At 39.9% G+C, this 8,864-nt stretch overlaps 1 protein-coding gene across 1 annotated transcript; it reads left to right on the forward strand.

Annotated features, from left to right (window-relative positions):
• Positions 1-5,803: 5,803 nt before the first annotated feature.
• LOC106794292 (uncharacterized) lies at positions 5,804-7,912 on the forward strand. The gene is made up of 2 exons (XM_026124832.1): positions 5,804-7,339; positions 7,649-7,912. The coding sequence occupies exons 1-2, from the start codon at positions 5,804-5,806 to the stop codon at positions 7,910-7,912; spliced, it is 1,800 nt and encodes a 599-aa protein (XP_025980617.1).
• Positions 7,913-8,864: the final 952 nt, after the last annotated feature.

Here is an 8,864-nt window from a genome sequence, read left to right on the forward strand (position 1 = left end):
GGGCTACTTAAAGACTGATGTCGGCTAATGAGTTTTTTAATTCAATCCCTGGATGAAATTTGCATGATGTCAATTAGGAAATGTTCGATCAGCATCATCCTGTGAAGCTTCTTTTTTAGACCTCGATCGGTCATCTTTCCAGGCTGACGTTGACTGTCATTTTTTTCGATCAATATCGGCGAATAATATTTTTTTGCCGAGATGGGCTAATCTTTTCCTGGCCGAATAAATGGGAACATACCAGTTTCGGCCGAAACAAAACGTCGGTTGAGCTCGCACAAAAAAACCTAACCGACCTACATTGTAAATTTTTTATGCAACACCAAAACAAGAAATCTTCCTCTACCGTAAAAAAACCATTATCTGCCAGCGAGAGTTTTTAAAAAAATTGCTCAATGTCGGCTAAAAAATATCAGTCGGGCTACTTCTAGACCGATGTCGGCTAATGAGTTTTTTTATTCAATCCCTGGATGAAATTTGCATGATGTCGGTTAGTATATATTTTTTTGCCGAGGTGGGTTAATGTTTTCCTGACCGAATAAATGGGAACATGCCAGTTTCGGCCGAAACAAAACGTCGGTGAGCTCGCACAGAAAAACCTAGCCGACCTACATTGTAAATTTTTTATGCAACACCAAAACAAGAAAACTTCCTCTGCCCTAAAAAAAACATTATCTGCCAGCGAGCGTTTTTAAAAAAAAATTGCGCAATGTCGGCTGAAAAATATCAGTCGGGGGCTATCTCATGACCGATGTCAGCTATTGAGTTTTCAATTCAATCCGTGAACGAAATTTGCATGATGTCGGTAAGGAAATGTTCGATCCGCATCATCCTGTGAAGCTTCATTTATAGACCTCGATCGGTCATGTTTCCTGGCCGACGTCGACTGTCATTTTTTTCGATCAATATCGGTGAATAATATCTTTTTGCCGAGATGGGCTAATATTTTCCTGGCCGAATAAATCGGAACATGCCTGTTTCGGCCGAAACAAAACGTCGGTTGAGCTCGCACAAAAAAACCAAACCGACCTACATTGTAAATTTTTTATGCAACACCAGAACTAGAAAACTTCTTCTACGGTAAAAAAATCCATTACCTGCATGCGTGCGTTGTTAAAAAAAATTGCGCAATGTCGGCTGAAAAATATCCGTCGAGGCTATTCCACGACCGTTGTCGGCTATTGAGTTTTTTATTCAATCCCTGAATGAAATATGCATGAGGTCGGTTAGCAAATATTTTTTTGGCGAGGTGGGTTAATGTTTTCCTGGCCGAATAAATGGGAACATGTCAATTTCGGCCGAAACAAAACGTCGGTTGAGCTCGCACAAAAAAACCTAGCCGACCTATATTGTACATTTTTTATGCAACACCAAAACAAGAAAACTTCATCTGCCGTAAAAAAACATTATCTGCCCGCGAGCGTTTTTAAATAAAAATTGCACAATGTCGGCTGAAAAATATCAATCGGGGCTATTTCACGACCGTTGTTGGCTATTGAGTTTTCTATTCAATCCCTGAATGAAATAAGCATGAAGTCGGTTGGCAAATATTTTTTTGCCGAGGTGGGTTAATGTTTTCCTGACCGAATAAATGGGAACATGCCAGTTTCGGCCGAAACAAAACGTCCGTTGAGCTCACACAAAAAAACCTAGCCGACCTACATTGTAAATTTTTTATGCAACACCAAAACAAGTAAACTTATTCTGCCGTAAAAAAAAACATTATCTGCCAGCTAGCGTCTTTGAAAAAAAAATTGTGCAATGTTAGCTGAAAAATATCAATCGGGGTATCTCATTACCGATGTCGGCTATTGAGTTTTCAATTCATTTCGTGAGCGAAATTTGCATGATGTCGGTAAGGAAATGTTTGATCCAACTCATCCTGTGAAGCTTCATTTATAGACCTCGATCGGTCATGTTTACTGGCCGACGTCGACTGTCATTTTTTTCGATCAATATTGGTGAATAATATCTTTTTGCCGAGATGGGCAAATGTTTTCCTGGCCGAATAAATCGGAACATGCCCGTTTCTGCCGAAACAAAACGTCGGTTGAGCTCACACAAGAAAACCAAACCGACCTACATGGTAAATTTTTTATGCAACACCAAAAAGTGAAAACTTCTTCTACGGTAAAAAAAACCATTATCTGCCAGCGAGCATTTTTAAAACAAATTGCGCAATGTCGGCTGAAAAATATCCGTCGAGGCTATTTCACGACCGTTGTCGGCTATTGAGTTTTCTATTCAATCCCTGAATGAAATATGCATGAGGTCGGTTAGCAAATATTTTTTTTCCGAGGTGGGTTAATGTTTTCCTGGCCGAACTAATAGGAATATGCCAGTTTCGGCCGAAACAAAACGTCGGTTGCACTCGCACGAATAAACCCATACGACGTACATTATCTGCCAGCGTGTGTTTTTTAAATAAAAATTGCGCAATGTCGGCTGAAAAATATCAGTCGGGCTACTTCACGAACAATGTCGGCTAATGAGTTTTCAATTCAATCCGTGAACGAAATTTGCATGATGTCTGTAAGGAAATGTTCGATCGGCCTCATCCTGTGAAGCTTCATTTATAGTCCTCGATCGGTCATGTTTCCTGGCCGACATCGACAGTCATTTTTTTCGATCAATATCGGTGAATAATATTTTTTTGCCGAGATGGGCTAATGTTTTCCTGGCCGAATAAATGGGAACATGCCAGTTTCGACCCAAACAAAATGTCAGTTGAGCTCGCAAAAAAAAACCTAGCCAACTTACATTGTAAATTTTTTATGCAACACCAAACCAAGAAAACTTCCTCTGCCGTAAAAAAAAAAAAACAATATCAGCCAGCGAGCGTTTTTTAAAAAAAATTGCGCAATGTCTGCTGAAAAATATCAGTCGGGGCTATTTCACGACCGATGTCGGTCAATGAGTTTTTTATTCAATCCCTGAATGAAATTTACATCATGTCAGCTAGGAAATGTTCGATCGGCGTCCTCCGATGATTCTTCTTTTTTAGACCTCGATCGGTCATCTTTCCTGGTAGACGTCGACTGTCATTTTTTTCGATCAATATCGGTGAATAATGTTATTTTTGCCGAGATGGGCTAATGTTTTCCTGGCCGAATAAATGGGAACATGCCATTTTCGACCCAAACAAAATGTCAGTTGAGCTCGCACAAAAAAACCTAGCCGACTTACATTGTAAATTTTTTATGCAACACCAAACCAAGAAAACTTCCTCTGCGTAAAAAAAAAAAAAAAACATTATCGGCCAGCGAGCGTTTTTAAAAAAAAATTGCGCAATGTCGGCTGAAAAATATCAGTCGGGGCTATTTCACGACCGATGTAGGACAATGATTTTTTTATTCAATCCCTGAATGAAATTTGCATCATGTCAGCTAGGAAATGTTCGATCGGCGTCCTCCGATGATTCTTCTTTTTTAGACCTCGATCGGTCATCTTTCCTGGCAGACGTCGACTGTCATTTTTTTCGATCAATATCGGTGAATAATGTTATTTTTGTCGAGATGGGCTAATGTTTTCCTGGCCGAATAAATTGGAACATGTCAGTTTCGGCCGAAACAAAACGTCGGTTGAGCTCGCACAAAAAAGCCTAGTCGACCTACATTGTAAATTTTTTATGCAACACCAAAACAAGAAAACTTCCTCTATCGTAAAAGAACCATTATCTGCCAGCGAGAGTTTTTCAAAAAAAATTGCTCAATGTCGGCTGAAAAATATCAGTCGGGGCTATTTCACGATCGATGTCGGCTATTGAGTTTTCAATTCAATCCATGAACGAAATTTGCATGATATCAATTGGGAAAAGTTTGATCGGCATCATCTTGTGAAGCTTCTTTTCTAGACCTCGATCAGTCATGTTTCCTGGCCGATGTCGACAGTCATTTTTTTCGATCAATATCGGTGAATAATATTTTTTTGCCGAGATTGGCTAATGTTTTCCTGGCCGAATAAATGAGAACATGCCAGTTTCGACCCAAACAAAATGTCGGTTGAGCTCGCACAAAAAAACCTAGCCGACTTACATTGCAAATTTTTTATGCAACACCAAATCAAGAAAACTTCCTCTGCCGTAAAAAAAAAACATTATCTGATGAGGACATAACCAAGGGCAAGGACCATGAAGCACTTGAAGGTCCCATGACCAGAGGCAGACTTAAACAAGCCCAACACGTCATAGAGACAAGGCTGGTCATTTGTATAGCTGCCATTGATGATGATTGAAGGCCCAAGTGGAGAAAGATGAAGGCCCAGAGGCAGAGGCACTACCAAGACTACTAATTGTTGTTGAAGGCCCAAACTAACTTGAAGGCCCAAGTTAAATAAGTTTTTAGTTATAATTTATTTTTATTGTAATTTTGGCCCAAACTGTTTAGAAGGCCCATGTCTATTTTTATCTTTTTCTTCAGATACACTATAAGTATTTGTTTTTGTTTTCAATAAAAGGGACTTTTGACATTTGATAAAATTTGGTGAGAGTTTCTCTCTGAGTTCCTTGTTGAACCAATCTCAGACTTATCAAGGTAATCCTTGTGGCGTCTACCCTGACTTATCTTCCTTCACCGGAAGTGGCGTCATCCAAACCTCCGTAGCCTGTATCAAACGATCCACTCCTACTCAGGTTCACACCATCTGGTATCAGAGCTTCGGCTCTTGATACAGGTTCTATCCTATCCTATCCTATCCTATTTTTTTTTTCTTCGTAATTTGTCTAGGTTTGTGTTTTTGTCCTTGTTCTGTTATTTGCGTTCTTGTTCTTGTTCTTGTTCTTGTCACGTTCTTGTTCTTGTTTCTTGTGTCTTTCAAACTTTGTGTCAAAAAAAAAAAAAATTGTTTGAGTTCTTGTTTCTTGTTCTTGTGCCTATCATATTGTATTCTGTCTTTTGTTCATAACTTTTGTTTCAGCCTATTCGAATTCTGTTTGGGGTAAAAATTGCCTAATTGCTGAATTGCTAAATTGTCAAATTTGCCTAATGATGATTGCCTATTGAACGAATTCTAATAGCTGGACGTCTGAAAAAAAAAACAAAAAACAAAAAAAATAGAGAGAGAAAAAAAAGAAAGAAAGAAAGAGAAAGAAAGAAAGAAAAAAAAAAGGAAACAGTTGCAAAAAAAAAAAAGTTGCAAAAATTTTGAAAAAAAAAAGTGGGTGTTTGATCTTTGAAAACGAAATTGAGGCATTTAGAGGTGTTTTTTTTGAAAGAAAATCGTGGAACAAATCCCCTTATCTAGATTCTCCTCTGAATTCTGAGCGTTTTGATATATAGTGGGCCTCAAACGGACAACTGTAGCAAAAGTTATGAGCATTTGAAGTTTACTTGTCCTATCTGTTGTCCTATCTAATATCTTATATGTTATCCTACCTAATATCTTATCTGTTATCCTATCTAATATCTTATCTGTTATCCTACCTAATATCTTATCTGTTATCCTATCTATAATATCTTATTTGTTATCATATCTGTTACCCAAATTAAAGCTCACCTGTTATCCAAATCCAAATCTAATATATTATTATCCAAATCAAGTCCAAGTTGTTATCCCAAATCAAATCTGTTTGTGATCATTATATTGTCTTTCCTTTTATTTTATATTACCTTGTGTGTCTAATTTGGTCCATCCAGGAACTTAAGAGGAAACACGAGTGGTAAAAGGCAAGAGGGAATACATTACACAAAAGCCTATTGAGAGCATTAAACACGAGTGTACTACCATCTAAGAGACGTGAGTAGAGTGTTGTGAGGTCCTGAAACCTTAATAATTTTTATTGCACATTTTTTTTTCCTGTTGAATTATGGCTGGAGCAGGTGGTGGTGGTGACGAGTACCATCAGTTGGACGGCGCTCAACGTCTGTTAGTGGATGCGATGAATGCACAGATGCAACGTTTGCTAGACCGTACCACAGAGGAGGTCTATGGACGACTAGAAGCTTTGGAGAACCAAGCCAATCAGAATGCTAGACGAAATATAGATGGGAATAGAGGTAACAATGGCGGTAATGACGAACCGAGGCAGAACCGGGTTGAGGGAGTAAAGCTCAATGTTCCTCCCTTCAAAGGTAGAAGTGATCCAGATGCCTACCTGGACTGGGAAATGAAGACTGAGCACGTATTTGCCTGCAATGACTACACTGATGCGCAGAAAGTCAAGCTAGCAGCAGCTGAATTCTCCGACTATGCCCTTGTTTGGTGGCATAAATACCAAAGAGAAATGTTGAGAGAGGAACGGCGAGAGGTAGATACATGGACTGAGATGAAAAGGGTGATGAGAAAAAGGTATGTGCCCACTAGCTATAACAGAACCATGCGACAGAAACTCCAAGGGCTGTCCCAAGGGAATTTAACCGTGGAAGAATATTATAAAGAGATGGAAATGGCGTTAGTGAGGGCCAACATCGAAGAGGACTCCGAAGACACAATGGCTCGTTTCCTGAATGGTCTAAACCCTGAAATCAGAGATGTTGTTGAATTACAGGAGTATGTGGTGTTGGATGACTTGTTACATAGGGCGCTTCGGGTTGAACAGCAAATTAAAAGAAAAAGTGCAACAAGGAGGAACTCACCCAATACTTACAACCAAAACTGGGCCAACAGATCCAAGAAGGAGGGAGGTAATTCGTTCCGACCTGCAGCCACATCCCCGTATGGAAAGTCAGCAACACCCAGTGTAGGTGGAAGCAAACATAACACCTCCACTTCCTCATCCAATACTGGAACCAGAAACATAAAATGTTTCAAGTGCTTAGGCAGAGGACATATTGCTTCTGAATGTCCAACCAGGAGGACCATGATCATGAAGGCTGATGGAGAAATCAGTAGTGAGTCTGAAATCAGTGAAGAAGAAGTGGAAGAAGAAGAGTATGAGGAGGAAGCTATGCAGGGTGATATGTTGATGGTGAGAAGGCTGTTGGGAAATCAAATGCAGCCACTGGATGACAATCAAAGAGAAAATATTTTCCACACCAGATGTGTAATTAATGGTAAGCTATGCTCTTTAATTGTTGATGGAGGAAGCTGTACCAATGTTGCAAGTTCCACATTAGTGACCAAACTGAATTTGGAAACTAAGCCCCATCCTAGACCATACAAACTTCAGTGGCTTAGTGAAGATGAAGAGGTAAAAGTGACTCAACAGGTTGAGGTGTGTCTCACCATTGGGCGATATAATGACAAGGTGCTGTGTGATGTGGTCCCAATGGAAGCGACCCATGTGCTGTTAGGAAGACCGTGGCAGTATGATACCAAGGCAGTGCATGATGGCTTCACCAACAAAATCTCTTTCCAGCAAGCTGACAAGAAGATTGTTCTCAAACCGTTATCTCCTCAAGAGGTTTGTGAGGATCAGATAAAAATGAGAGAAAAGAAAAAGAGTGAGACACTTGAGAGGAAGAAGAGTGAGACACTTGAGAAGGAAAAGAGAGGAAAGAAAAAGAGTGAAACACTTGAGAGGGAAAAGAGAGAAAACAAAAAGAGTGAAACACTTGAGGGCAAACAGCTTTATTTAGCAACAAAAAGGGAGGTGAGGAGGGTGCTTTGTGCGAGACAACCCCTCTATTTATTGTTTTCTCAACGTCAGATGTTGCATGCTAACCCAATTGATGAATTTAAATTGCCTTCTAGTATTCAATCTCTTCTGCAGGATTTTGATGATGTGTTTCCAGCAAGTGTACCAGATGGTTTGCCACCATTGAGGGGAATTGAGCATCACATTGATCTCATTCCAGGAGCGTCCTTGCCCAATCGGCCAGCTTATAGGAGCAACCCACAAGAAACTAAGGAGATCGAAAGGCAAGTATCCGAACTCCTGAGCAAAGGTTGGGTGAGAGATAGTATGAGTCCGTGCGCTGTACCTGTCATTCTAGTACCCAAGAAGGACGGCTCATGGAGGATGTGTTCTGATTAAAGTGCTCCTTTTGTACTGATCATGTGGTGTTTCTGGGTTTTCTTGTTAGTGCTGAGGGAGTACGGGTGGATGTGGAAAAGGTTAAGGCCATCCAAGAATGGCCAACACCTAAGACCCTGAGTGAGGTGAGGGGATTTCATGGTTTAGCAAGTTTCTATAGGAGATTTGTTAAGGATTTTAGTACATTGGCTGCTCCTCTAACTGAAGTTGTTAAGAAGAATGTGGGTTTCAAATGGGGTAAGAAACAAGAAGAGGCCTTTGCTGCCCTCAAACATAGGTTAACTAATGCACCCATTCTTGCTATGCCTAATTTTGCAAAATCATTTGAAATTGAGTGTGATGCGTCAAATATGGGCATTGGGGCTGTTTTATTGCAAGAGGGACATCCGATAGCTTATTTTAGTGAAAAGTTAGGAGCCGCTGCCCTTAACTATTCAACTTATGATAAGGAATTGCATGCTTTGGTTAGGGCTTTACAAACTTGGCAGCATTACCTATTACCCAAAGAGTTTGTCATCCATAGTGATCACGAGTCCTTAAAATACTTAAAAGGCCAAGGAAAGCTTAATAAGAGGCATGCTAAGTGGGTAGAGTTTTTAGAGCAATTTCCATATGTCATCAAACATAAAAAGGGGAAAGGGAATGTAGTGGCTGATGCACTGTCTAGGAGACATGCTTTACTTGCTATGCTTGAAACTAAACTGTTTGGTCTCGAGTCTTTGAAAGACATGTATGTGCATGATGTGGACTTTGCTGAAATTTTTGCTGCATGTGAAAAGTTTTCTGAAAATGGTTACTATAGGCATAATGGATTCTTGTTTAAAGCAAATAAATTGTGTGTGCCTAAGTGTTCCATTAGAGAGTTGCTTGTGAGTGAATCACATGAGGGGGGGTTGATGGGACACTTTGGGGTTCAAAAGACCCTGGAAATTCTGCAAGAGCATTTCTTTTG

This window comes from Glycine max, chromosome 13 (genome assembly GCF_000004515.6).
Source record: "Glycine max cultivar Williams 82 chromosome 13, Glycine_max_v4.0, whole genome shotgun sequence".
Taxonomy (NCBI): Eukaryota; Viridiplantae; Streptophyta; class Magnoliopsida; order Fabales; family Fabaceae; genus Glycine; species Glycine max.